The 27,611-nt window shown below is 39.6% G+C and overlaps 2 protein-coding genes across 7 annotated transcripts in view; one reads left to right on the plus strand and one right to left on the minus strand.

The window, feature by feature from the left end:
* Positions 1-22,883, plus strand: part of B3GALNT2 (beta-1,3-N-acetylgalactosaminyltransferase 2) — a 48,159-nt gene extending 25,276 nt beyond the window's left edge. For both annotated transcript variants that reach the window (XM_033099573.1, XM_033099574.1), the window contains 7 exons: positions 8,705-8,815; positions 11,972-12,050; positions 16,351-16,534; positions 18,913-19,038; positions 19,666-19,825; positions 20,411-20,467; positions 22,244-22,883. In XM_033099573.1, the coding sequence (XP_032955464.1) occupies positions 8,705-8,815; positions 11,972-12,050; positions 16,351-16,534; positions 18,913-19,038; positions 19,666-19,825; positions 20,411-20,467; positions 22,244-22,378 (852 nt within the window). In that variant the 3' untranslated portion in view covers positions 22,379-22,883. The remainder of the gene's footprint in view (positions 1-8,704; positions 8,816-11,971; positions 12,051-16,350; positions 16,535-18,912; positions 19,039-19,665; positions 19,826-20,410; positions 20,468-22,243) is intronic.
* Positions 22,884-23,031: 148 nt separating this feature from the next.
* Positions 23,032-27,611, minus strand: part of TBCE (tubulin folding cofactor E) — a 60,471-nt gene continuing 55,891 nt past the window's right edge. For 4 of the 5 annotated variants that reach the window (XM_033099569.1, XM_033099571.1, XM_033099568.1 and 1 more), the window contains 4 exons: positions 27,523-27,591; positions 26,963-27,022; positions 23,971-24,062; positions 23,032-23,787 (listed from right to left, as the gene is read on the minus strand). In XM_033099569.1, coding sequence (XP_032955460.1) covers positions 23,695-23,787; positions 23,971-24,062; positions 26,963-27,022; positions 27,523-27,591 — 314 coding nt within the window. In that variant the 3' untranslated portion in view covers positions 23,032-23,694. The remainder of the gene's footprint in view (positions 23,788-23,970; positions 24,063-26,962; positions 27,023-27,522; positions 27,592-27,611) is intronic. The other variant, XR_004422249.1, reaches the window with a different exon arrangement.

Consider the following 27,611-nt stretch of genomic DNA (forward strand, 5'->3'; position numbering starts at 1 on the left):
TTAACAGCAGGGGCACTTTGCTTTTTGGGGGACATGTGGCAGTGATTGGAGGCGCTTGCAGTTGTTAGACTGGGTGTGGAGTGACCTGGCATCCAGTGAGGGGGGCAGGGAAGCTGCTTCGTACCCCACGGTGCCCCGGCCGGCCCCCAGCAAACGATTGGACCCACAGTGTCGGTGGTGCCCAGGGGAAAACCTTCACAATATGGGGCAAAGAGGAAGAAAATAAGCTTTAGTACTTTAGAATGTAGTGTTGCAGAATCCAAGACCAGAAAGAACCCAAGTGGCACTCAGAGTTAGAAGAGTCAGCTTTATTACACCTGTGGAGTCAGCGGGACCCTTCCCAAAAGACTGAGCCCCTAGCAAGGTTTTGAGCAGGTTTTTATGGGTTGGCGACTTCCTTGAGTCGGGGAAGGAGTAGGTGTCATCTGGTGATTGGCTCGGGGTGTGGCTTGGAGAGGGTTATGTGGAAGTGGGTTGGGGCTTAGGCTGGGGACCTCTCTCTCCGCTCGGGCCACCATTTTAGGGCAGTTCCACGTAGTAGGGAACCATTTTAAGGTCAGTTTCCCCATCAATAGAAAGAATTACAAATTTTGAATAGTCCACAAAAATATTACTTTCCCTTACAATGTCCTTGTTCTTAGGAAATAACATGCTGAAGAATTTAGAGGTGAAATGTCCTGATATCTGCATTTTACTTTCAAGTGATTCAACAACAGAAGTGTGTGTGTGTGTGTATGTGTGTGTGTGTATGTGTGTGTGTGTGTGTACACAGATCAAGCAAATGTGGCCAAATGTTAACAGTTGGTGAGTCTAGGGGATTTGGGTGTTAATTTTAACTTCTCTGTAGGTTTGAAGTTTTTTTCCAAATGAAAATTGGGTTGGGGCCAGGGGTTCCCTTCCTTGCCAGTGTGCTGGGTGATGTCTCTGGCAGTAGGTGCCAATGACGGGAAGTACTCAGCCAGACAGTGAGTGGCCGTTTTTGTTAAGACTTTAATGCCTGTAGCCTTGTGAGCTTTTTCGCTTTTAGCTTTCAGCTAAATTGACTTGATTTTTCATTACTTCTGAGTAATGTTTTTTCTTTTAGAAACCTTGCAGTTACTTAACAGTGGCTACACCAGGGTGGGGGGAGGGCAGGATTATGGATGATTTTCATTTTCTTCTTTTTTGTGTTATCTGTTAGTATTTTCTAAGTGTTCCATAGTAAATATATATATTAGCTTTATAAAAAGAAAAAAATAAACTTTAAAAATTAAAACAATTCTTTCCTCTGGCACACCACGTTTAATCTTACGTAGATGATTCTTTTGCTGCCTCAAGCCTAACGGGGCTCATTAACACAGAAAAACGGACCGTGAGGAGTGGGGCCTGCCCAACAGCAGCAGTGCCAGGAAGAAACGATCATTTCTGCCATTGGAGAGGGAACGGAGGTGCTTTGTTCATCTTACCCCTCCAACACTTTCTAGTCTACTAGGGAAACATGCCAGCAGTGTAGCTTGTCAAGGAAGCAGATCTCTTGTAATGTTTTCATCAAGTGACTCACTAACGCATAAATCTCAATGGGGGTCACGGATTTAAATGGAGACTGCTGTGTGTTTCTCTTAAAATATTTATTTCTCTAATTTTGTATTTTCCTCAATAGTGCAGCTGAAACCTGTAACTGATTTCAATAAAAAGACTATTTTTGTTCACTTGAGTCACTAGAGACATAATTGTTAACATTATGGGTACTTATATACTTATTTCTTAGGAAAGTTAAAATTCTGTAGATGGACTCATTTCTCCAGTCCACAAGAATTGTTTATGGTTACAGGCACAAAAGTACTGTATATTTCAGCCAGTGTGTGGTTTGGATGACAAATCAGAAATAGGACACAAAAGAATTAGCACATGAAAGGGGTTGCAGATAGCTTGCTTACCTTATGGGTGAGGTAATTTATGAGCTCATTTTCCAGCCTATATACCATGCTGTTTTTCCTAAGTTTTATTTTGATCTTATGATCTTAGCAGGGAATTGCTATAAACAAGTTGTTTTGCATCTGAAGAGATTCCTAGCTTTATGATTACTTTGTGTCCGCGAGTAGAAAGTAGGTCTGTGAGAAGTGAGAATAGAAATTCAACTGTGACCGGAGCAGGAACAGGCTGGGGGAGGGAGAGAAGATACAGCTCCTCCCATCCTTAATAACAAAACAACTTCTAGGTTATGTAAGTTCAGTGAATTAAACCAGGATCATTTTTTCAGGCCAGTGAGTTCTGGTAATTACTCAGTTTAGTCAACATTGTTGATGTATCATGAGCCCGTCACAAACAAAATGGAGCCAGCGGGAAATGGCAAGTCAAACGCCAAGTTCCAGTTGAGTGGACAGGACAACGAATTACTTGTTTTGTCATCATGTTTTCTAGATTTCTAGTTTCAAGGCAAAGCATTTTTATTTGGTCATCATAGCTTTGCTTTGGTATGGTTCATTTGGAACAACACTCGCTAAGATTCCCAGTGACCAAACTGCCAACTGCAGGGACACTTTTTGTCCTTTGCCTTGTTGATCGCAGTTTCTCTTTGTCTTGTATGATTCACGTACTTTTGGTTCTGCCACATCTGGCCCCGTTCTCCTTCCTGATGTACTTTATTATCTCCTCCTCACTTGCTTTCCTCCTAAATGTTAATCATTAGGATTTAATATTCAGCCTTACTCATTCTTTTTAGTGAATTTCATTCATTACCAGCCATTTGCTGATAGCTATTAAATCTAACTACAGCCCAGATTTCTCTCAAGAACTCAACTCCCTACACACATCAGCTGCCTACTGAACTTACCCATTGGAATGTCCCGTGGGCATTCCAGTGGTCATAGGGTCTCCATCCCACCCAGTCTCATCTCCTCCTGTGTTTTCCCTCTTGGATAACAGATCTCCTTTTTGTCAGGCACCCAAACCAGAATCATGGGATTGATCCTCAACCCTCATATCCAGTCACTCGTTAGATCTTGTCAGTTCTCTCTCCTAAACTTGAGCACTATTGAAGTTTTAGAAGAAAGGAGAGTATACCATAGGCAAGAGAAAGACACGTGATGAACCCAAAGCAGCCTCACTCAGTCAAGGGTCTAGGACTTGGCTTCAGATTTTAGCACTGACCTTTCCAGTTAGCTCACTTAGAGATGATCAGATTCTCATAGAATGATACTATATATATAAAGTCACAGAAGATCAGTGTCAACCAGAATGTCAATTCATTCATCTTTAATGAGTGTTAGCTTAGCAGAGTGATTTAAAAGTTCATGACCCCTAATTAGGAACCTCCTTCTTGGTATGTCAGGCACCTGAAAAACTGAATTTGAACCATGCTTAGCTTGGGCATTGAGTTCTATTACAAAAGTGGAAGGTAGGTGTTTCAGCTCAGTCAGATAGGATGTGACCTGAACGCTTTATATCTTTCAATTATTGGGTCTTTTCTCCCCTTGGACATAACTACATTGCCAAAATTTCACTCTTAACCCAGCTTTCCTATAGTGGCCAGTTAATATATTAAGATGTTAATTTTACTAATTAAGCTCCTTTTTTAGAGCTCTTCCCAGTTTTCAGAAGCATTATTTCCTTTAAGGATTTAATTAGTTCAACTCAGAGAGTAGTCTTTTTTTAATCGAGATAAAAAAAGATATAATTAATCGAGATAAAAAAATTTTATAATTGACATAAAACTAATTAGTTTCAGGTGTACAATATAATGACTCGATGTTTGTATATATATATATTTCAAAATGATCACCACAGTTAAGTCTAGTTAACATGCATCGCTATAGTTATAAATTTTTTTCTTGTGATGAGAACTTTTAAGATCTAATTTCTTAGCAACTTTCAAATACACAATACAGTATTATTAACTAGTTGCCATACTATACATTACACCCCTAGAACTTATTTATTTTATAACTGGAAGTTTGTACCTTTGATCACCTTAACCCATTTCTCCCACCCCACTCCCTACCTCTGGCAACCACCCATGTGTTCTCCGTATCTTTGAGTTTGGGGTTTTGTTTGTTTGTTAATTTTTAGACTTCACATGTAAGTGTGATCCTGTGGTTATTATCTTATTTCTGTCTGACTTCACTTAGCATAATGTCCTCAAGGTCCATCTGTGTTGTAGCAAATGACAAGATTTCCTTTTACTAATGGCTGAATAATATTCCTCTGTGTGTGTGTCTCTCCATTCCTCTATCAGTAGACACTTAGGGTGTTTCTGTGTCTTGGCTATTGTAAATAATGCTGCAGTGAACATGGGGGTGCATATATCTTTTCAAGTTAGTGTTCTCATTTCCTTCAAATAAATACCCAGAAATAAAATTGCTATTGCATAAAAATGTTATTGCTATTTTTAAGTTTTTGAGGAACCTCCATACTGGTTTCCATAGGGGCTGCACCATTTTACATTCTCACCAACAGTCACGAGGGTTTCCTTTTCTCCACATCCTTACCAACTCTTATTTCTTGTCTTTTTGATAATAACCATTCGAATAGGTATGAGGTGACATTGCATGGTGATTTGACTTGTATTTGCCTGATGATGAGTGATGTCAAGCATCTTTTCATGTACCTGTTGGCCATCTGTATGTCCTCTTTGGAAAAATGTCTCTTCAGATCCTCTGCCTTTTTTTAATCAGTTTTTGTTTTTGTTTTTTGCTGTTGAGTTGTTTGTGCATTTTAGGTTAACTCCTTATCAGATATCTGATTTGAAAATACTCTCTCTTATTTGGTTGGTTGCCTTTTCATTTTGTTGATGGTCCTCTTTGCTATGCAGAAGAAGCCTTTTAGTGTGATGTAGTCCCTTTTGCTTTTGATGTCAAATCCAAAAAAATCATTGCGAAGACCAATGTCAAGGAGCCTACTACCTATGTTTTCTTCTAGGAGTTTTATGGTTTCAGGTCTTGCATTCAGTTCTTTAATCCTTTTTGAGAGGCAGTTTTATAACTTTATTTGACAATCAGCAGTTCTCATCTACATTAGCTATTTGTAGACTTTTTAAAATGGTGACAGGTACATAGGTAATCAATGTATGGAGCTTATTTGGTGAGACTTCATCCTCGTTATGCCTTTTGGACAATCGCACCAGAATGCAGTACGTGACATTCCTTCTTCCTTTGGCCCAGAGGGCTTTGTTGAGTCTGGTGTCAGTGCACATGTCTGGTGGTTCCCATCTCCTTTATGGTGAATTTCTGGATCTCTTTGTGTGCACGCTTCTCGAAACCCACTCCATGGATGCTCTTTGAATGTTGATGGTATTATTCTCTGGTCACTATCTCGTTGATGGCAAAATGGCCCTTTTCAGGAGCCATTCTGCCAGGCCCAAGGTAGGAAAGCCTTTAATCAATTTTGAGTTGATTTTTATGTATGCTGTAAGATAGCGGCCCAGTTTCATTGTTTTTGTATGTGACTCTCCAGTTTTCCCAACACCACGTAATGAAGAGACTGTCCTTTCCCTGTTGTATATTCTTGGCTCCTTTGCCATAAGTTGACTGATGCATGGGTTTATTTCTGGACTCTTTTCTGTTCCATTGATCTGTGTGTTCTATGCCAGTACTACACTGTTTTGATTACTATAGCTTTGTAATATAATTGGAAATGAGGAAGCATGATGCCTCCAGCTTTGTTCTTCTTTCTCACAATTGCCTTGGCTATTGGGGTCTTTTGTGGTTCCTTACGAATTTTAGGATTGATCGTTCTATTTCTGTGAAAAATGCCTTTGGAATTCTGATAGCCATTGTATTGAAATCTTTAGATCGCTTGGGGGAATATGGACATTTTAATAGTAGTAATTCTTCTAATCCATGAGCATTGAATATCTGTCCATTTATTTGTGTCTTTGCGATCTTGATTTCTAAATGATAGACACATAATTCTCTCCTGGACTTCTGTAATCGTCCACTTGCCACTTTCCCTACCAACCTCTGTTCTGATGCCATTCCATTATTGGAGTGACGTTTCTAAAATCGCAGATACAATTGTGTCATTCTTATACTTTCAGCCTTCAGTGCTTCCCGCTGCCTTTTAGGTAAAGGACAGATTTTCTATAGCAGACACAGCCGACCCCCAGCCTACTTTCCACCTCTCCTTGGCCTTGTGCTTCAGCAATACTAAACTGCGTAACATTTTTCTCAATATGCAGTGCTGTCCATTTTTCTGACTATGCGGTGCTGTTCCGAGTCTGTGCCTTTTGATGTGTTATTTGACCTGCCTCCCACTTTTCTGACTCACACTCCTTCAAACTTAGCTCTCAGAGTCATCTAAAATTCTGTCTGACCTCCCCAAGCACAGAACTTTCTTTCGTTATTGACCCTATCATTGCATGTTATGATTATTCCAAGAAATTGGCTGTTTCATTTTTTTTTTTAAATCTTCAAACACATTGTCCACAGCCTGGTACACAGTAGACACTCAAAAGTTTAAATAATGGCTCATATCTGAAAGCAGATTGACCCCAAATTTATTTAGTTGTGTATTTATGTTTAGTTTAAAACTTTTTCCTTAAAAAAAAAAAAAAAGATTTTTTTTTCCTGGTTATAAAAGTATGAAAATAATACATATTCACTATTGAAAACTTCACAAAAATATAGAAAGGTTAAAAGACTATGATGTCATCCATCTATTCCCTACATATTTGGTGTATTTCTTCAAGTCCTTTTGTTTTCCTTCTGTGCATGTATCTGTTTGTGAGAGAATGTTTTTTGCTATTACAGAATTGAGATTTAACATCAAGTTCAGTAGAAAGTTAAGGCCACCGGGGAAAGTATAGAAATAACCAGCACCTATTTCAGATAGGAAAATGGAATCTCTTAAAGGGGTAGTTCACTTCTGTGTTCCTCTGGTGGTGATAAAGCTGTATTCTGCTGAGCAGACACTGTGCTGTATACATTATCACTACTCCTCAAACAGGCCTGTGAGGCAGCTATCATTTTCTCTGTTTTTAAAGGTTAGGAAATGCTGACACAAGTTGTGTCTGCAGGCTCTGCTCTGAGGAACCCTAGGGCTCCACCAAGTGCATCAGGAGGGTCACAAGTGATGAAGATTAAGGCACATGAGCTGAATATAAAGTGACAGACCGCCTGAGGAACCCAGACCCTTTCAGTGTTTTTATCTGTTTTGATAGAGAACTTTTATTGCTTAAAAAAAGCTTGCAAACCACTGGCCTAGCTTATTGGAAAATTCACTTTCATGTTGTTTCCTTATAATGCTTGCTAAATGAGACATTATTGTAAAGCACTTATCCCTTAATTTTAATACATGAAATTTTTTTGAATATTAAAGCTGTATCATTTATCTCATGTGCTCTACCAGAATTAATTCTAATTGATTTTGAATTCAACATTAAGTACATATTTGTGAGTGCCAGTTATAGGTCAGGCCATTCTGGGTGCTGGGGGTATAGTGGTTGATAAGACAGACATACAGGATCCCTGCTCTTGTGGTACTTGCCTTCTAGTGGGAGCTGTTAGTTTGACAATAGAAAACTAATAGGAAATATTAGAGTACTAAGTGGTTTTAAGAAAATAAGGAGTCTGATGTGATAGAACTTGGGAGTTGGCTGCCTTCTCCTGCATCTCTGGAGAAGCCTCTCTGAGCTGGTATGGAGTTGACCTGAACAGTACTGAGCCAGCAGGGCACAGATACTAGAAATGGAAACCACAGAGAAATTAGAAGACGGTAGAATTTAAATGTGTATCAGGTCTTGGGGGTGGGGAACGTAACTTCCTCAGCTCAGGATTTAATGGTAATAATCACCAAGGAAAAACTTGTCCCATTTGATAAGAGAAAATGTATGGACCTCTGAATTTAAAAAAAAAACACCTATAAGTGGCAAACAATTCTGAGACTGTTTTTAGCATATAAAACATACACAGTATTATCTATTAAAAGCTCACACAGATTAATTAATAAGAAAGATATAAAATTTAGTAGCTAAATGGCAAAGAAGCATGACAAAGACTATATGATTCATAAACATCACTAGAAATCCAAAGAAACACAATTAAATGAGGAATCGGTTTTTTAACCTGACAAATTAGCTTAAACTTCTTTTCCTTTACTAGTATCCCATACTGGGAAGAGTACACAGAAAGACATTTTCATAAATTGCAAATAACCCTAAAAAGCAGTAAAATTTGCTTTTGAAAAACAGTTTGGCACTGTGTACCAAAATCCAGGAAAATATCTCTCTTCTTATCCCAGTAATTTCACCTCTGGGAATTTATTTTAAATAAAAAACAAATTGTTGGGGAAAAATAAATCTTGACACCGAAACATGCCTCACATGATTTCAGTAGATACTTGGTAGTGTCCAAATGTTTGACTGTAGGGAAATGTTTGAGTAAATTAGGCTGCATCCACTCAATGGCTTGTTATTCATACATGAAAAAGAATGGTTGTAAAAGAGCTGCGACAGCAAAAGGAAATAAATGCTTTAGATGCACTGGGAAATGATAAACAGCAGCATGCAAAATTGTCATCTGTGTACCCTTTGTAATCGTCTTTTTAAATGTTTATGGAAAAAAAACAGACTCAAGGGTATACACCAAAATGTTAACAATGGTGGTGTAGAGTTGTGGGATAAAAACGTTAACCTGTGTATCTTTTTAAAAATAAACTTTTTTTTAAAACTTATTTAACACCTAAATGACAACAATAGAGAAATCCACTCACTTTTCATCTTTCACAAAAGAGCTTTGAAGGTACAATCGTGTGGGAGAGTCAAGACCTCCAGGGCCTCGTGTCAAGAAATCTCCACCAAGTGACAGTAAATGATGGAGGAGGAGTTCTCAGAGTCATTACAGTAAGTCATTCTTTTTTTAAAAGGTTGTTATAGCATACCTCAGCATTTTTATTCCGTAACAGTGTTTTTAAATTTACTTTTATACCAATCCAGGCAATATGGGACAAGGAATCGTGTGTGTTTTAGAACACAGAGAGTAAAAAGTTATGTAGTGACCATAGTATAGAAGAAAAACTCAAATGTTCTATGGTTTTGTAACTGCACCGTTAACAAATACACAATTTTGCCTTAAGATCGGTGCATTTTTAAAAGTGGGCGTTTTATTTCTCAATAGTATTAACATTAAGAACTCTTGCTAACAGAATTCAGAATATTCACTGTCTCACCTTGATAGTAGGATATTAGTTAAAATACTGCAAGTGAAAGCACTGGAAATAAGATTGAGTATTCACTTTCACTTATATTGCTGGGATTTGTGCATCTCATGTTTTTCATTTATTCAAATTTGTTGAAGGTGTAGGTAAACTTAATATGATGACCTTGAAATAAATACTGTTTGTGGTGGTATCATAGACTCAGCCTTTCGTTCTCCTGGATGCCCTAGTCTAATGATTAGAAAAGCACTTAGCAATTAAACTCACAAGCTTAGTATATTTTCATTAAGTCTTAACCTTATTCACATGAATTAATTCCTGAATTGAAATGAATATCATGTGGTATGTTATTACCCATTCAGAAAACCTTTACTGCACCCCTGTTGTAACCCAGGCACCGTGATGGGCAGAACAGGTCCGTTACTGGCCCACAGCGGACCTTGTACTCCAGTGAGGAAGGACATTACACAAGCAGATCCACAAATTCATATGGACTTACAAACTTAGCCCTGTGACCACGTTTAGGATTTCTTCCCTTCTTATGAAAAGTCTTTTATTTAAGATAAAATGTTTTACGGAGTTTATAGTGTTTTTTTTTCTTATTTTCAAGGCAGTGTTTTTGATATCTTGCCTCCTTTTCTGTGAAACTTAAAAATATATAAGACGTGGGAATTCTATAGTATTGAGTTGGTTACAGAAAACGAAATCAAATTATTTCTGAGTTGAGGACTAGGTTCAAATGTAAAGACTCAAGTGGTCCACTTTAGGGCTGAATATAGCTGTAGAGGGCTAAAGAGAGCTTAAACACTCAGCTAACCTAAAAAAAAAAAGTAACTTAGTAGCCTAAGAAACCCCATGTGCAAATTTAAGTTTTCTCCTAAGTCGTCTTCCCTTGCCAGCAAGTGATAATGTTAAAAACTTTTTAAAGCCAAAATAAAAGACAAGCTGTGACCTTTTAGATAGAAGTTAATAAACAGAAAGTACAATCAAGTTCTAAACAAACCAAAACAGTGTAGCATATACAAGAAAAAATGGAGTATACAGCCTTTTATGGAACTCCAAAGCTGGAGTCTATAGCATGCAACTTGTAGTTACCTCCACATCCAGCTACACACTGTATTCTAAACGATGTCACCACAGTCACCTCAGGACACTGTCTCCCCAGTAGCTTTAGAACATTGCTTTGTACTGGACAGTAGTGCTGTCGAGACGTGAGTGTGGAGAGGAGACGCTGTAACTGCGCAGAAGTGTGACCGACATCTCACCCAGAGCACAGCAGCTGGAGGACAGCTTGGTAGCTGTGCCATTTCGGTGTGCCACACACACAGGTGAATCACCTCTGTCTGAGTAACCTGTGAGGTGAAGAGATGTAAATCTCTGATAATAAAAGAGCCTGCAGTGCTGAGAGATCCACGGGCGTGTGGCTGGCTCCTCGGCCATTGTCTCTAGGCCCCTTCAGCAGCATCAGCGATCAGTCAGACTCCGTCACAACTGGTTGCTTGAGGGGCTTTTCTCAGAGTGGCCACCTGCCTTCAAACTGCCTAGATGCATCTGAACTCATGGGGATTTTCAATCTCTAAGAAATCAAAAGTGGTAATAATTTTAAGTGGTGGTGCTACAATGCAAAATAAAATTGATTTTTGTACTATTATGGTCGCAAGTTCAAGATAAGGGACTAATATCCAAAACATATATGGAACTCATAGAGCTCAACAACAAAAAAAAATCCAATTAAAAAATGGACAGAGGACCTGAAGAGACATTTCTCCAAAGAGGACATACAGATGGCCAATAGACATGAAAAGATGCTCAACATCACTAATCATCAGAGAAATGCAAATTAAAACCACAATGAGATATCACCTCATGCCAGTCAGAATGGCTGTCATCAACAAGACAAATAATAACAAGTGTTCGAGAGGCTGTGGAGAAAAAGGAACCCTCATACAGTTGGTGGGAATGCAGATTGGTGCAGCCGCTATGGAAGGCAGTGTGGAGGTTCCTCAAAAAATTCAGAATGGAATTACCGTATAACCCAGTAATCCCTCTCTAGGGTATCTACCCAAAAAATCTGAAAACATTAGTCCATAAAGATATATGTGCTCCAGTGTTCATTGCAGCTTTATTTACGGTGGCCAAGACAGGGAAACAACCAAAGTGTCCTTCGATAGATGATTGGATAAAGAAGATGTGGTATATATACACAATGGAATACTATTCTGCCATAAGAAAAGATGAAAGTGTCATTTGCGACAACACGGATGGAACTTGAGATTATTATGCTAAATGAAGTGTCAGACAGAAAAAGTCAAGAATCATATGTGAGATATAAAACTGAAAACCACAAAAGAATAAGACAAGTAAAGAAACAAAAACTCATAGACATAGAAATAGTTTAGTGGTTACCAGAGGGTAAGGGGGAGGAGGGTGGTAGATGAGGGTGAAGGGGATCAAATATATGGTGATGGAAAGAGAACTGACTCTGGGTGGTGAACACACAATGTGATTTATAGGGGATGTATTACAGAATTGTACACCTGAAACCTGTGTAACTTTACTAACCATTGCCACCCCAATAAACTTTAAAAAACAAAAAAAAGAATATATGATTCTGTGTAAGCTGGAAATTCTGAACACTGTATGGACTACTGCATATACCTGTAATGAGATAACAAAGGCAGGAGTATAGTGATGTCATCCTGATAGTGTAAGTCTAGTGCACCTGAGCTTAGACAGCTTTATATGTTTGGGAGTCACTTTATGAAGTTTGCCAATCAAGTTTTAAGTATAAGAAATGTATTTTTAGTCATGAAACATTGAGCACTTCTATTGTTTCTTTCAGGCTGGGGAGGGTGCATTGCCTCATGAATTCATGGAAGGTGTGGAGGGAGTTGCAGGTGGTTTTATTTATACTATTCAAGGTAAGTTGGCTGGTATTGATCTCATGTACCTAATCTTACTTTGTACTTTGACATAAAAAGGTTATGTTGTTGTTGTTTTTTGTAATTAAAAAAAGCTTTATTGATACGTAATTCACAAACCACATAATTTACCCTTTTTAAGTGTTTAATGAAATGGTTTTTAGTATATTGAGCTCTGCAAGTATCTCCACTAATTCCAGACCATGTCTGTTGCTCCAAAAAAGAAACCCAGGACCCATTAAGTAACTCCTCATTCTTCCCTCCCTCTAACCCTAAACAACCTCTTATCTATTTACTATACTTTCTGACCTTAAATATAAAGATTTATTTCTGGAATCTTCTCTTCTCTTAATCTATATGTCTGTCCTTACACCGGAGGTACACTGTCTTGATTTATGTAGCTTTGTAGTAAGGTTTGAAATCAAGAAGTGTGTCTTCCAACTCTGTTCTTTTTCTAGATTGTTTTGGCTGTTCTGGGTTCTTTGCATTTCCATATGAATTTTAGGATCAGCTTGTCAATTTCTGCAAAACAGCCAGCTGGGATTTTGAAAGGGGTTGCATTGAATCGGTAGATCATTTTGGGGAGTGTTGCCTTCTTAACATTAAGTCTCTTATCCATGAACATAGAATGCCTTTCCATTTGTTTAGGTTTTATTCAATTTCTTAGTTATGTTTTGTGTTTTTCAGAGTACAAGCCTTGCCCTTATTTTGTTAAATTTATTCTTAAATATTCTTTTTGATACTATTGTAGGTGGAACTGTTTTTTAAATTTCATTTCCAGATTGTCGATTGTTAAAGTACAGAAATACAGTTGATTCTCGTGAAATCAGTGTTGCATGCTGCAGCCTTGCTGAACTTATTTATTCATAGTTTTGTGAGTACCTGAGGATTTTCCATATACAAGATCGCATCACCTATGAATAGAGATAGTTTTGCTTCCTCCTTTCCAGTCTGGATGCCTTTTACGCCTTTTTTCTTGTCGATTGTCCTGGCTAGAATGTCCAGTACAGTGTTGAGTAGAAGTGGTGAGAGTGGACATTTGTCATCTTCTCGTAGACGGAAGGCATCTGTCACCGTAAAGGTGATCTTAAAAAATTAATACCCTTGGGCTTTCTTGGCCTTGTGTGGCTGTGTCTTTGATCATGGAGACTTCTGCCAAACTGTAGACCAGGCCCTGTGGCTGTAGTGCGCTCAGGGCTGCCTGTCAGTCAGACAGAGAACCTGGTTTTTTCTCTGACCCAGGAATGCTGCGTTTTGACTCCTCCATGTGGCCCTGGTGGAGGTGGTGCAGTGGACTCAGCTTTCCCTCCTGCTTCACATGGACTCTCTCTCCTCATAATGTGAATATTGAAATGTAGGATCTCTATCTTACTTCAGTTTTGTAAATGACTAATATATCTCAGTGTCAGAAGCATTAGCTTAAACGTGTCTTTAAAACTAAAGGGAATGTATGATAGGATTAGGAGGGGCTGTGTTTGTCTTCTTGAATAAAGCTCATTTAAACATCCACATCTGTGAATTCCTGAGAATTCTGTCGTGATCTTTAACAAAGAAACCCTGTTATTGATGCAGTTGTTATTGGTCACCTGTCCTGAGCGTCACTCCTGGAGCAAGGGTGCCCAGTAGTGCTTGTGTCTGACCTCTCAGAGCTCTGCAGGCCATGGGTTCATATAAAAGTGAGGACCCAGCCTCTCTGAAGGCTCTCAGGGACTGGGGACAGCAGAGGCCAGATCCTGAAAGGCAAGTCTTCAGGGGGCAGACCCTTGTCTTAGGCGGTGCCAGGGGCGGGGCAGACCCTCTTTTTGCCAATCAGCTGTGGCTTCTTAGATTTCTAGCATCTTTATTTAGGCACTGTTTCCTCATGGAACTGTTTGTATTCTTATGTCATCCCCAGGATAAGCTGGAAAAGGTACATAGGTTTTGGCCACAAACTTGCCATTAGAAATAGAGATTTAAGATCTAGGGATGCCTAATTTGTTTCAGTCCAGAGATTTTTTTCATAAAACTATGAGACCACCCTTCAAGGGAAGTATTGACTTAGCTCAGCAGGAGGCTGGCTCATAGTTCAGCCTGGGGCAGCTCAGCTAAGAGGTCAGGCAGGTTGTTAAAGCGGTTCCCACGTGGGGCCTGGGCAGTGCAGCATGCAGCCGGGCGGAATGTGGAGCAGCTTCCTTTCTTTGGCCAGTCAGTTCACGTAAGTACCACCAGGAGTCTTGAAACACTAGTTTGAGGGGGACCCCTTGAGACTTCTGGCACTGAGTCGTCCTACAGGCACCAGCTGTGCACCCTGAATGTTTGCCAGAGTTTCTCTCACTGAGGCTAAAGGAAAGGAATAAGGTTTGGGTGAGGAAACTTCCTTTCAGACAAGACTGAAATAACTCGAATTTTAGGATAAAGGAATGAAAATGAATATGATACCTTCTCATGTACTGGGTATATCAGAAAATCTGAATAGCAATTAATTTTTTTAAAATCTGAGGGTCTAAGGGCCATTCAGAAGAGTCACATGGTACATTCAGATCTCTGGCTGGGCCATATCTTGAGCTACAAAGTTAAAATCTTCAGGGCTGGAGCTCAGATAACTGTATTTTAACAAGCTCCTTAGATAGATTGATGTCTCCAAACTTTGAGAGGCTGTGAACCATAGGATTCATTTAAACAACACCTAGACAGATCATCAGATTTAAAACACACACAGATATATTACTTTATACTCATATTTTTCAGGTATATGTAATATAAAACAAAATGTGTAATTTGTTCATCTGAAAGGCCTGTATTTAATTCTGCTCTTACCTTGATACCAACCATTTTCCTGTTACTGCTATTTTCTGACACTTGAACTTTCAAGTGTTAAATCGTATGTATCAAATGTTAAATCATATGTATTTATCTTTATATTAAAGTGAAAGGATATTATAATAGGATGTAAGGGTTAAAAAGAAACCAAGGTCATTTAGGCCTGTGTTTCTCAAAGGGTAGTCTGTGGTCCACCTGCATCAGTTACACGTGTTAAACACACAGATTCCTGGGCCCCACCCAGACCAGCTGGATCTTTAGGCTTGGGGCCTAGGAATCTGTATTTCAGGAAGCATCCCTGAGAACCCCTCCTCCTTTTACAGATGAGAATTCTGAGGCCCAGAAACTTGTAGCTTGTCCACTATCTCATGGATAGTGGCAGAGGCAGAAATCCAAGACTGTAGGTCTTCAGTCTCCCCTCCCCCAGTGTTCATTTGCAGTTAGAAAAAGTAGAGTGCTAAATTACATTTTAGTTTCTTTTCCCCACTCGTCAGCCACTCACTTTTCTTGTTTTTCAGAAATTTTCTGTACTTTGAGAAAATCCTGCCCTAGTGAAAGAATTGCTTCCTTAATTAAATCCATAGGATCTGAAAACAGTTCCTGCATAAATGTGACAAATGATTTACCTTGTGAGGTGGTAAAGTCTTGTAAGCACATTAGTAATCATTTTTATTATGAAATATAAATACACCAAAAATAGAGAGCACTATAAGAAACACCCATGTACTTATTGCTCAGAATTAAGTGTTTACATTTTGTCAGATTTTTTGTTTTGTTTTTTAAGAAAGAGAGAATTATGGAATAAATCTGCTTTTTTTCTTTCCATAAAAAAAAGAAAGAAAAGCAAGCATTACAGATACAGTTGAAGGCCCTCCCTTCTGGGATCCCTGGCCCTCCGCGTCTCCCCTTCCCCTCGAGAGGATGCCAGCGTCCTGACATTCATGTGTACCCTTCCCATTCTTACATTTCTACTTTCTACTCTATATGTACATATCTTTAATGTAGTTTTGAATAGAATATTTTATAATTGATAACTATGGTATCACATTGCACATATCAATGAGCAGCATACTTTTTCTCAGCATTACTTTTTCATTGCCATTCCTTTTAATGAGGACGATCAGGTTGATTTTTTTCTAACTGTTGTATTCCATTATGTGAATATACCACAATTTAGCCATTCTCCTGTCAGTGGTCGTTTGGGTTGGTTCCATTTTTTCACTGTTGCAAACACTGCTGTGATGAATATCCTTGTGATCATGTAAAATACTGTCTCTGGGGACATAGCTACAAGTGGACTTACTGAGTCCTCCAGTCTGCGCATCCTCGGCCCAAAAGGTCCTGCCAGGTTGCTCTCGCCGTGTCCCTACCTCAGAGTCCCTAATGTCTGGATTCCTGTTAGGTTACCGTGGCAACAGAGTGTCAGCGTACATTGTGGTACAGGTCTGGGTCTTGAGTTTGCAATAGCATTTTTCTCCAGCTCTCAACTTTTCCTTTGTAGAAGGTGATGCTCTCTTACAAAACCTCCATTCTCGCCCTCGAAGACTTGTTGATCATATAAGTAATCTCCACAAGGAAGATGCTTTGCTGAAGGAGGAGAGCCGCTTCTATGAGGATATTGTTTTTGTGGATGTTGTCGACACTTACCGAAATGTTCCTGCTAAGTTGTTGAACTTCTATAAATGGTAGGTTGTAAAAATGTCGCGTAGCCAGAAACTGTTTTATTGTTCTTTTGATGTAGAAACAATTTATCAACATCAAACCACTGAGATTTTTTAAGAAAATAAACCAACCTAAGATCCCCAGACACCTGGAATATGATCTGTTGTATCCTGGTTCTGTCAGGGTAGATCTTGTAAAATGCCGCCGCTTTCTTATTTAGAGCAGCACATCCATAACATGAGTGATAGGAATCTATCAAAAACAAACAGGCAAAAATTGATTCACTTTGAGGCAAAGTCATTCCTTTGAGTCATTGCCTTGGTTGTCTCAAGCCAACATGAGATGAAAATCAGTGAGTTTGAAAATGGCCCATGTTCAGTTGTGTTCATACCCCCTTCCTAAATCCCGTCACTCACTCACACCAGGTTCCTGGTCTGAATTCTGTTCAACTGAATCCACACTGTATTTCCCTTCTCTGCTCCACCCATTTGAAAACTGCTTGCCCTAATTCCAAAATTTTTATTTAAAATTCAACAACCCTTACTTAGTCTATCATAACTTCCAGACTCTCCAGCATTTCTTGGGTCTTAGTTGTAATTCTTATCTTTATAATAATAATAGCAATAGTGATAGTAACAGTTTATATATATATATAGATACATATATAGATATAGATATATAACATATATAGATATAGTTGTTAATATTATTAGTTACTCTAGGATCCCATAATTTGCTCTTGAGCCCCCTAAGACTGTCTGGTCTCTGTCTAGACTAAACCTGTAAAGTGTCTTCATATCTTTGTCATTTCTTTTAAAACTTGATCAGTGAGCTTGTTTCTTGGTGAGCCCACCTCTGTCCCTTTCTCTCCTCTGTTGCCTTGGGCAGAGTGGGAAATTATCAAGTACTCCATGGATGTGATCCCCTGGGCCTGAGGGGTAGCCGGTCTGATTAGTTTATGGAAGGTATTGTTTCATAGTCGTAGGAGAGTTAATATAATTTTGGAATCATCCTGAGGGTAGAGGGCAGATAGGAAAGTTGGAAGTTTGGATGTGTCTAGACTACCAGATTAAGGTTGGCCGGCTGCAGTAAGAAAAGGAACCTTCCTTTAGCTCAAGCACTAATGGGCATTCCTTGTGAGTGGGGCCGAGGCAAGGATGTAAAGAGGTGCAGGGGGGAGTGGAGGTCCAGGAACTAGGAAACCAGTGCTGGAGTTCTGCAACGTCCTGTAGGGACTGACTCCCTGTGGGAGAAGTTGATTTTAGATCCTCCCTTCAGGTTAAGTCTTCTCTCCTCTCCTCCTTGCGTGTCTCGGATCTTAGTCTCTCCGTCAGTCTCCCACCACGGTCTGTTTTGGGCCGTCATCTCCTCCAGGATGAGCACACGACCTTCAACCAGAGCTGCGTTTGGGGACCCCCTTCCCCACAGCCTATCCCACCGGTCTGCCCTCTGCTCCGTAAATGAAAGCTTCCATTATTCGTTCTTCTTTATTCAGTTGATTCATCAGTGACCTCAGTGTCCTTTGTCACAAAAGCTCTTAATTAGCAAATAACTGTTATGTATGCCTTATGCTGTTAATTTGGCAGAAACTGTGGAAGCACAGGGTCATACTGTTTGGTGTGGACCCATTGTTGGTACCTTCACCATGCTTGGACCTAGTGAAACTCTCCTCATTTTTTAAATTCAGGTTTCTGTTGTCTGACTGGTTTCCCAGGAAGACTCTGGGATTTTTAACAAACATGTATAGGGATTGGCAATGTGAAATAAGGTGTCAGTTTTGTCTCTAGTTGTCATTACATATTTTTTATGTCTAGATAAATGAGGTTACCTTCCTGTGCCTTCCAAAAGGTCACTTGTAATAGTTTAATTGCTGGAAATCATTTCCAAGGGAAAATGTGTTTCAGTGTTATAAATCGGTCTTTTTAAAATCATAAAATAGCTGAGTGTGATATAAATAGCACATTGTTGCTGCTTGTTGTACAACATTGTTGTTCTGTGTCAGAGACCAGGTGTGACACCTGTCCCCTCACCCTGAGCCTCTTATTAGAACGCAGATACTTAATGGATTCCACAATCTGCTTGAGCAATACCGGTGAAGCAGTTGTTTGATCCTGTGTTCCACTTAAGCCGCGTCTTTTTTGTGTGTTCTTTTTCCTTTGCACCTTTTCAAATCGGCCTGGTCCTTCTGTTAGGCCGCATAGTGAAAATCAGATGACGTTTGTAGTTAGTTGGTTGCAGCAGCATTCTGTTAGAGCACATGTTCTCAACACTGGAGGAGTAAGAGAATGAAAAAGTGTAGAGGGAGCAGAGGGTCAGTTTTTAATTAAAATGTGACCACATAGGCATTGTTTTGTTTCCTTGTATGGAGGCACCGACATTCATTTCCCTTGTTTGCCAACAGGACTGTGGAAACAACCAGCTTTGATTTATTACTAAAGACGGATGACGACTGTTACGTAGACTTGGAAGCTGTATTGAACAGAATTGCCCACAAGAACCTGGATGGTCCTAACTTTTGGTGGGGAAAGTAAGTTGACGTCCTTAGCCCCTTGGCACTCGTGTATCTGAGCAAAGGGAATTCATTTAGAATGACACATACATGTCATTCTTCATAAGAAAAATGTGGTTGATATCGGAAATTTCCCCATTAGGCTCCTGGTCACTGTAGTTTATTAATCTACAGTTAGAGGGGGAACACTTTTTAAAATGGAAAACGTGAGGTAACGTAGGAGGGAAGACGATGGGCCTTTCTGCTCATGCCCACGAAAGGAGAGCTGCTCACATTGGAAGCTGCTGTACATTATGTGTCAGGATGAACTTGTGACACATTTCTGAAAGTATTTTCTGTGTTTCTTCAGCAATACAGTATGGATTAGTGAAGTTTTTTTTTAGCATATACATACAAGATGATGTACTTTCCATTCTAAAACTCCACAAATGCAACTTTGAGAGAATTTGATATACTGATCTTTATAAAACACCCACTAGATAAATAATTCCTTTCCTTAGACTAAAAAAATAAAAACAATTTTTCTCACTCTTTTCTTGCTTCTACATCTTATCCTTTGTAGTGAGAATGAAGGAGGCAAGCTTAACAGTGATAGGATGTATCACTCAGACCAACACAAAAAAGCCAACTGATTTTGAATCTCAGTTTCAGATTGAATTGGGCAGTTGACCGCACCGGAAAGTGGCAGGAGCTGGAGTACCCCAGCCCTGCTTACCCTGCCTTTGCGTGCGGGTCAGGATATGTGGTCTCCAGGGACATCGTCCACTGGCTGGCCAGCAACGCGGGGAGGCTAAAGACCTATCAGGTAATTGAGGATTCCTGGCCTCAGTGGACCCATCCCGCCCGGTATCCCATCCGAGAGCCGGGCCAGCTTCCCGTGGGAAGGACCGTGTTACTCCTCTGGAGGAATCACTTCTCAGGAATTAGGGACACTCCTGTCCCTCAATTGGGCTCTAAATTCTACTCCTAAACCCTTTTGTGAGCCTCCTTACTATCTTTTCAGTCTATATTTACTAGTCCCTGGAGGAGTATAAAGATTTATATTCGGAAGAGGGAAGATAATAAGCAGGTGCTTTCTTCTTGCTGATTCTGGGGACCATGTCAGGAATAGCTCCGCCTCATTCTTAGATCCAGTGGGTCTCACACTATTAGTGCCGGAGGCCTAAGGTCCACGGGAGCAGTAGACGGGCCACTTTTATAGGATGTGTGGTGTTCGTGTTAAAGCCACTAGCTTTTACTCTGTCCGTGTTAACATAGGCTTGGATTTTCATGTTAAATTACAAAACAAAGAGGCATAAAAATAATTTATTAAGGGAATGGTCATGGCACTGTCTTTACAGATTGTACAGCATTTAAACTTTTGCATTTAAACCTTCTGATGCATGCACAGGGTGAAGATGTAAGCATGGGCATTTGGATGGCAGCCATAGGACCCAAAAGATACCAGGTAAGCAGGTCTGAGTGGGGCCGGCCTTGATTCTGGAGAGTTGAGGAAGGAACAGTGAAGATATTTTAGCATCAGTAACTGTGCTCTTGATTTAATTCACAATAATCCACCGAGGTACTCAGCCAATATTTTTCTGAGTTTAAACCACAAGGAAATGTTTTGAATGGAAGTTTCAGGTGACTCAAGTTTGCAGCAGTGTGGTGGGTGGCCCAAGGACCTTCCACTCTTCTGACTGATGCAGATAAAATGGTGGATAAAATATGGTGAGGTTTTAAAATACGCTGATCACTGAGCTAGAAAAACAAGAACTGAATCTCCATGGATCAGAAATGGAAAACAGAGCACTGGGAAGAAAGCAGGCAGAGATTTTGTTGAATTCTGGATTCTTGCTTCCATTTTGGCCAGAGAAGGTGCAGGGGACAGAAGGAGCCCTGCATAGCACCTGGAGCCCAGAATACACCCCCACTTTGCGGGGGGAACAGAAATCAACCCCATCTACTCGTCAGCTTTGACAGTTCTGTTCCTTTGTTGTACTTTCAGTCCTACCTCTGACGTTATTTCACGTTGAACAGAACTCTATCTGATCATTCTGGTGTCTGGTCTCTGCGGGTCTGATTCTGTAGTTTGTGGGCTCTGTAGACTATTCCTTATGGAGCTTGTCTCCTGATGTGTTGAGAGACTTTTTTTGTTGTGATCTCACATTCTTTGGAAAAGGGGGGGTGGGGGTCTGTATTTAAAAGGCATTCCACGGAGAGGATTTACATCTTTTTTGCCACGCACCTACCTACGGGTGTTCCCGTCCATGAGCACTTTACATGTCTGACTTGGGACTTGGGGGCTCTACAGAATGTGACTCCAGGTAAAGACCCACCCGAGTGCGGGCTGTGGTTCCATGCTCAGGAGACCCCTTTCCATCGCACCCAGGGCCCAAGTGGAGACAGCTAAGCCTCCTCCCTAGCTTGGTTTTCTTAATACCCCCAGGCTTTCACCCCTCAGGGGTGCTGGCTGGCTGTGGCAGTCTCTGGTCAGTCTCCTGGCCCTGGGCAAGGCAGAGGCTCCAAGGCCCATGCCAATTCCAGCACATTCTACTCCAGTATAATTTCCGAAGATGTTTGAGGTTGTATCCAGCATTTTTATGTTCTCTGGTTGGATGGTTTCTCTGGATCTATATTTTGCTCTAGTGCCAGGAACAGAAGTGATTCCATGGAGCTGGGAGGTGGGCTGATCGTTAAGGACCTGTTGTGAGGAGTCTTGACAGGCCCCCTTTTTTATCCTCCCAACTCGGCATCAATTTACCTACATTAACTTCCTGCAGTACTTCACTTAGTTTGTAAAAGGGAAATAATTCCTATCTCACAGGATTATGATGAGAATTAAATTAGATAATACTATAAAGCACTTGGTGCAATCCCCAGAATCTTCTAAGCATTCCATCAGAAGAGCTGCTGTCACTCATAATGCTGTGTAGCCACCTTTTGTATAATAGCCAATATAAAACTTTCCATTTGTCCATTTGTTGTTTCCAGACCTTGTCTTCATAGAGCTCCCTTTGCTGTCTCTTAATGCACACACTGCCTGTTTCTGTGTTCCAGGGCCGCAGGGTCACTGCATGTGGCGCCTTCCCCACACCCCACAAACACCAAGTGGGTTCACACACTGAGTTGTCTTTGCAGTTACCTCAGCTTCCCTGGGATAGAAGCGCCCATGTGCCCGCGTTGTCCTCACATAGTTTCACATCACAGCTCCCCAGTCAGCTTTCGTTTTGTTTCGCAACAGGACAGCCTGTGGCTGTGTGAGAAGAGTTGTGAACCGGGCATGCTGTCTTCCCCTCAGTATTCTGCGCAGGAGCTGACAGAACTGTGGAAACTGAAGGAGCTGTGTGGTGACCCCTGTCAGTGTGAAGGAAGATGATGGTGACTTAATTCGCAGTGTTTAAAGACGAGGGTAGGCGAATGGTAATCTGGGTGTGAGTCTGAGGACAGCCAAGGTGTGGCAGGGATTGTATGATCCTTCAGGAACAGAGTTCTAGGCTGGCCCTTCTGAAACCAGTGTGGTATTTCTTAATGTTTGCACAAAGTTTCCTTTTTAAAAATCAACTGATATTGTAGCATAAGAAAAACTGTATTCATGTGTTGGAAGATGATTTGAAAAATACCAAATAGTTTATAAAAGAAAAAATATTTCTAAATCCTGACAGGTGATTCACTATCATTTTTGGTTAAAACTTGGCTTGTTCAGAGATCATTAGTAACCGAGTTGGAATTTCAGCCTGGATTGCAGCATAGCTCTCCATGTAGCCTAATACGGGCCAAAAACAACTCACAGAAATGGCTTTGTGATCATTTATGAGCAGTGGTCACTTATACCAAAGTTTGGGGTTTCTGGACATAATGTTAGATTCTGTGGGTGTCTGAATGAAGTAGGCAACTTAAACTTGAAAAAGAACCAATGTAATTCTCAGTTCTGGACCTTGGTTTTGAGGTTCATTTATTAAGTAGACTAATCCAACTTTTCTTTTGACATTTCATGTAAATCCTGAAGGTCACAGGTTAGTACTTCTGTTAAAAAAAAAAAAAAAAGCTAAATTTTTGTAAATATAAGTCAGATACCTCTCAGGGTTTTAGTGACATTGGGAAAGATATTTCTAAATACTTGACACTTTGAAAGAATTTTGCTTTCTTCCTGTCATTGCCTAATGTAAGCGAATTTCGATCAGAGCTGCTAATCTTTTAGGTGTAGGGAAAAGCATGTAATTAATTTTTGTGAGTACTCTAAAAATAGTACAGTTGAGAAGAGAGATCATAACACATACTTCATATAGTAGGGGGTATGCATCCCGAAGTTTAAGGGACATTTCCCCAAATGACCAACCAAATCATTTTAGTAACCTTTTAAACTAGTAGTATCAATAGAGAATTCCATTAAAGCTGGTCTTATGATAGACATTAACTGTGTTCAGATTTTATATCTGATATAAAAATCACACAATGAAGTACAGTCATGAGCTATAAAATAAATGTGAAATAAAATCATTAGTAGGTGCAAAACCTTTATTGCTATTATATACAAGCGTAGAAATGGTCACTTGCAATGAAAAGTACGGTCTTTTCTATACTTAGGCAAGTTATAAAAGCTTTTCTTTTGAGAGTAGAATTGTTCCAATAAATCATTTGTCTAATGAACCCAGTCACAATACACAATCTAGTCTGAGTTTTATTAGTTAGGTGTTACCATCGTACTAACAGACAATCTCCATTTTCCACAGAATAAAACTGTAATGACTGTTGGTCATTTTCTAGTTCAATCTCTCTGCCCGGCATCTAAAATGAGAACAAAGGGTTGGGGAGGAGTGATTAAGACAGATCCAACCAAGCATTTTGTATACACCCCCCGCCCCCAAGGTCTGTGGTCTCCATTTAGAATCAGTGCTGTGTGGAGACTCAGTGTAAGAGCATGTCACACTGTAGGAACTAAGCTTGATAGTGTTTTGCTGGGCAACTTACTTTGGGACTTTCATAGGACAGCAGAAGGTCTGACACAGGAATTTTGAGAAGACGTGACAGCAGTCCTTTGACCTTTTGAATTGTCATGGAGTCTATCAAAGAAAAGAAAAACCCTCAGTTCTCTGAAATGACAGTTACCTGTGTAACTAGCTCACATAACAAGCCCACAATTGCAATGACAGACAGTATCAATTTGCACAAGTAAACGATTAGGGAAAGGTGTGCCAATTGCCTGGGACAAAGTCATTTGAGTCATTTGGGAGGCGGAGCCAGTGTTTGACCCAAGTGCCCTTGACAGTGAGCTTTCATACCATTTCGGTGGTGTTTAATCCGAATAAATGAGAAATATATTCTCTGAACAGGGGAATAAATGTGAGTAAAATCATTAACTTTTCTTTTAAAATCTTTGTGATTACTTAAGAATTAACTGAAAGACCGCTGGAGTGGGGCCCTCAACCCCTCTGGCCTTGATTTCCTGCTCTGTAAAGTGAGGGGTGAACTAAATAATCTACAAGGTCCCTAACCCGTCTGTAGTTATTATCATGTGTGATTGTTTGACCACGTATACTGGTGACCACCAGGCATGGAAATGTAACTTAGTGAGTAAATGCTTTGGTTTGTTCAGGAAACAGTAGAACTTTTTTCCAAAGATGGGTATGTGGTAAATATTGGATATTTTGATTATGAGAAATATAGTTTCTTTAAAGCTTTAGCTGGAGATACAGCGATAATATGGAGTTCCTACAAATATCACATGTATTCAAACATATTTTTCTATAAAAAATCCTTTTTGTAAAAGCTGTCTGTTTTTATGCAACTTGTGATAATAAATGTTATCTTTATTTTAGAATAAAAAGTGGCCTATTCTTAAGTTCATTGAATATAGACACTTAATAGACATTTATAATTTTAAGTAGCTTAATTTGCTCTTTAGCTGCACTTTCATTGTTGGGAGAATGGTCAGTGACGGGTTAACTAATGCACGACAACGGGAAATGACAGTCCTAAACCATTGCCAGAAACAAAAAGTTTGGTCATAAAACAGTTCTCGTAAGAAATCTGCCTACTTGTTCCGGGGCCATAGAAGAAAGGGGGAATTTGCGTGTTAATCTAAATGATGTTACTATTTTTAATACAGAGTAACACACGATTATCTTAACATTCAGAAAATGCAGAGATGGGTAATTACCTTTCTGCTTCCCTATGACCAGTGTGGCAAGTTTAATGGGTATGCTTCCAAGCTTTTTACTGTTTCTGTAAGGTTTTGTAATATATATTGGTCTACAGCTTGCATTTCTTTATTATAGAGTGATACACCTTTCCATGACGGTTCCTCTAGGCCTGCTCTGTCCAGTATGGCAGCTACATGTGGCTACTGAGCACCTGAAATGGGGTGAGTGTCACAAAAGAACTGAACCTTTTATTTCCATTTCAAGTTAATGAATTGGAATCGCCACACATGGCTAGTGGCAGCCACACTGGACAGCACAGCTCTAGACCCACGTTCTTCTTTCAGAAACACAATAGTGCAGCGTGTGGTTCCACCAGCAAACAGTCATTTCCCCCAGTAAACATGAGAATGGTTTTTAGAAATGCTTGGTCACAGCATTTTTTTTTTTTTAATTTTTTATACCAATTACCACACGACTTTACAAGTATATACTGATTTTTGATGCCAACCCCACGTTTGATGGGTAAAAAAAGTTTCAGTAGTTTACATTCTTTATCATTTTTCTTTTCAAAGGCTATTTACATCATGTGGCATAAAAATTAACTATTTTAAACTGGCTTACTGCTGAGTTTAGAGAATACAGGACTCTGAATAGCTTAAAGCAGCAGCTATTACATATAATGTCTGGATAATTCTAATCTCTACTAGTTCCACCTGAAGACTAATGGAACTCAGAACACGAACACAGGGGATGGCGCAGCAGGTAACAATCTCAGACAGACTGGGGCAGTCAGATACAGTACAGACAGAGAGAGGGGAGGCACACACAGTCACCAGCAGCCTAGGGCCACATCCATGCCCCCACACTCCCACGGGAAGGATCAGAGTGCCTTCCCCAGGAGATGCTGACAAAAGAAAGCTTCATAGATCGAATAACATTCTTAAGCCATTGCGACAAATTGATTTCAGGTACTTAGAAAGTAAAAGGAAAAATGCAAAGACATCCCAAGCCAATTACATTAACAAGTTTGGTCCTCCTTCACTTAGTGCCTTTACTGACAGTATTTAAGTTTGAAAACAGAATAATGAAAGAACCACCACTAATTTTAATTCACCTTTACATAACAGCAAAATTATGTATCATAGAAATTGGACTGCTAGTAAAGAAAAATAGGGTGATAACTGGTAAACTGACACTAAATGGTTATCAATCAGAATCGTATAACCAAAGCCATCCACAAGCAATACCAGGATAAGCTTGTTTCATTTGACAAAACTAATTTAAAAATCAGTGTGAGTTTACTACACTGACAGGCAAACAAGGAAAGGTATTTTATTAGTTATTTAGGGTGATACATATTTTATTTCTTCAAATCCTCACTGCTCTAAATTTAACCTGTTTATATTTTAGTATTTAACTGAATCTAGTTTAATCTTTGAGAACTCACAGGATACTGAAAGACAGTTTCTCTTGAGTGAAAGTTTAAGGTAAGTCACACTGATCTATTTGGTTGACACAAAAATGTTTATTTTCCAAATAAAACATTCAATCCCAGTAGCACAACTATTTCAAGTTCTAAAGTTTTTTCAAAGAAAAACATTTCAAGTGTGTCTATTAAAAGACAGCATCTAAATAGTTTCTGCAGGGACTCCTGACTGGTAAGGAATAGAATGTACGAAAAGTCACAAATGTCCAAGTAAAATCTATCAACTCTAAAAAGGCCACACTTTCCGATAGTGAACTATTTCAGTTCATCCAACTCAGAGCTGGGCCGGCTATGCAGGAGAATAAGGAGGGGAAGACAGACTCATTCCGCTTACCTGGCAGCTGTTTCTCTATGACTTTCTCATCAAGTTTATTAGGATATTTTATTTTCAGTGCTTGAAGGAAAAAAGGAAAAAGACTACATGAGACCTACGTAAGAAGGATAATCGGGACTGCCAATGATAGATACAGCTGTTCAGTAGAATTGGCTCAAATCCTAATAAAGGAATAGGTCTTAGTGATGTTTAAAATTCCTTCTATTAATACTTCACTGAATTGCTATCGCCTTCCGTTTTCCCCTAAATCCTTCCTTCCTGTCAATGTAGCTAGGTTTTTAAGTGTAAGAAAAGTCACAAATCTCTAAATACAATTCAGTTCATTGCTCAGATACTTCCCACATTTGTAACACTGTTAAATGTGTTTACAGCATGGGAATTGCTAAAATGTTCCAACAGAATAATCTGGACATATTTGAGATTTTATCATTTCTTTAAATATCGAAGTACTCATTTAGGTACTTAAGAGAAACAAACAATTCCTATTAGGTCGTCACTATCTGTTTCAGCACCTAAGGACTCAAATACAAATAAGCTGTCTTTGAATTAGGGGTTCTTACTTAGTAGCTGGTTCTTGAGCAAAAACGGTTGTTGTATTTTGAGTTCCCCATCTTCGGGTGCACCGTATTCTATTTAAGAAGAAACAAAA

Source organism: Rhinolophus ferrumequinum, chromosome 27 (genome assembly GCF_004115265.2).
Source record: "Rhinolophus ferrumequinum isolate MPI-CBG mRhiFer1 chromosome 27, mRhiFer1_v1.p, whole genome shotgun sequence".
Taxonomy (NCBI): domain Eukaryota; kingdom Metazoa; phylum Chordata; class Mammalia; order Chiroptera; family Rhinolophidae; genus Rhinolophus; species Rhinolophus ferrumequinum.